Below are 1,567 nucleotides of genomic sequence, written 5' to 3' on the forward strand. Positions count from 1 at the left end.
TGTCGCCCCGCCCGGCCGCCCCCGCACCCCAGGGCCCAGGTCGCGCAAACCAAAGAAGAAGAACCCCAACAAAGAGGACAAGCGGCCCCGCACCGCCTTCACGGCCGAGCAGCTGCAGAGACTCAAAGCCGAGTTCCAGACCAACCGGTACTTGACGGAGCAGCGGCGGCAGAGCCTGGCCCAGGAGCTGAGCCTCAACGAGTCCCAGATCAAGATCTGGTTTCAGAACAAGCGGGCCAAGATCAAGAAGGCCACGGGCAGCAAGAACACGCTGGCGGTGCACCTGATGGCGCAGGGACTCTACAACCACTCCACCACGGCGAAAGACGGCAAGTCCGACAGCGAGTAGGGCCGGGCGGGGCGGGCGCTGGGCGGCCGAGCTCACCCCATGCAATAATTTAAAGAGAGAATAAAGCAGGACAAACAACCCGTGTGTACAGACGAGACCAGCATCCGTAGCGGAGGGGCGCGGGGCTCGCAGAGCCCTGCGGTGGCCTGTGTAGAGGAGTCACAGGTAAGGGGCTGCCCCAGATCCCACAGATCTGACTCCACCGGTATTATTATTTTGCGGGATTTCCTCCCCCCTCCCCCCGGTGGTTTTCGGGTGGCTGCAGCTGGAGACGCTGTCTCGATGGGGGGTTTTTTGGTTGGTTTTTTTTTTTTTAAACTGCTTAAGTGACATTTTTTTTATAGACTTAAGCGCTGTTTTCATGGACCTTGGACGCTGTTTTTTGGAAATTAAAAAAAAAAAAAAAGGAAAAAAAAACAACTTTTGCTGAAGTCCAAAGATTTTTATTGCTGCATTTCACACGACTGTGAACCGAATAAATAGTTCTCCTATTTGTTCTCTCTCTATTTTTTTTTAATTATTATTATTCTAATTATTTTATGTTGTGAGTGCGTGCGTGTGTGGGCGCGGGTGGTCGGCGTTGGGGGGAGGCATTAATTTAATATTATTAATTATTATTATTATTATTATTATTTTAAAACAAAGCAGGACCGACAGGGAAAGCAAGCCCAGGGCGCCCGCTGGACAGACAGCAGGGGCCGGGCTCCCCGCTCGGTGCGGGGCTGGGCTGCGGGGTGGCAGGCAGGGCAGCCCGGGCTCGGGGGATGGAGGACAGGAGCTGGCCCTCCGGTATTTTCCCCCCTTCCCGGAGCTTGTTTGGCAAACTTTGGAGGTAAACAGCACAACTTCCGGGACCGCGTCCTAGGAAGTGAAAAAACCAGGAGCCCCTTCGCAGCCCGAAGGAGGCTCTTCTTTGTGAGGCCGGGCTGTGCCCGCAGCCCCTCTCCGGCCAGCCCGGCCCTGGTTGTCTGTAGCTGGAGCCCGGGACACACGCACCAGGCAGGCCGCTGTGCAGCGCTGCCGGCAGCCGGAGCGGGGCCGCTTCGGGCCAGGGCTGAGCTGCGGCGCGGCCGGGGGAGACGACGCCTCGCCGGCGTAGCTAGAGCCCGGCTGCCCGCGGAGCACGGCCAGCTTGTTGTGCGGGGAGGGGAGCTCTCTCGTGTCCCCTTCGGGTTAGAAAAACAGAGGAGCCCACCAAAAGCGGGGGGGAGGGGGGTT

The 1,567-nt window shown here is 57.9% G+C and overlaps 1 protein-coding gene across 1 annotated transcript; it reads left to right on the forward strand.

The window, feature by feature from the left end:
* Position 1: 1 nt before the first annotated feature.
* EN2 (engrailed homeobox 2) lies at positions 2-855 on the forward strand (the record flags this gene model as incomplete). Its single annotated transcript, XM_019556814.1, has 1 exon — positions 2-855. A coding segment is annotated over one exon (348 nt), but the record flags the coding sequence as incomplete, so codon positions are not given.
* Positions 856-1,567: the final 712 nt, after the last annotated feature.

This window comes from Crocodylus porosus, unplaced genomic scaffold (assembly GCF_001723895.1).
Source record: "Crocodylus porosus isolate Cpor-Errol unplaced genomic scaffold, CroPor_comp1, whole genome shotgun sequence".
In the NCBI taxonomy this organism is placed as follows: domain Eukaryota; kingdom Metazoa; phylum Chordata; order Crocodylia; family Crocodylidae; genus Crocodylus; species Crocodylus porosus.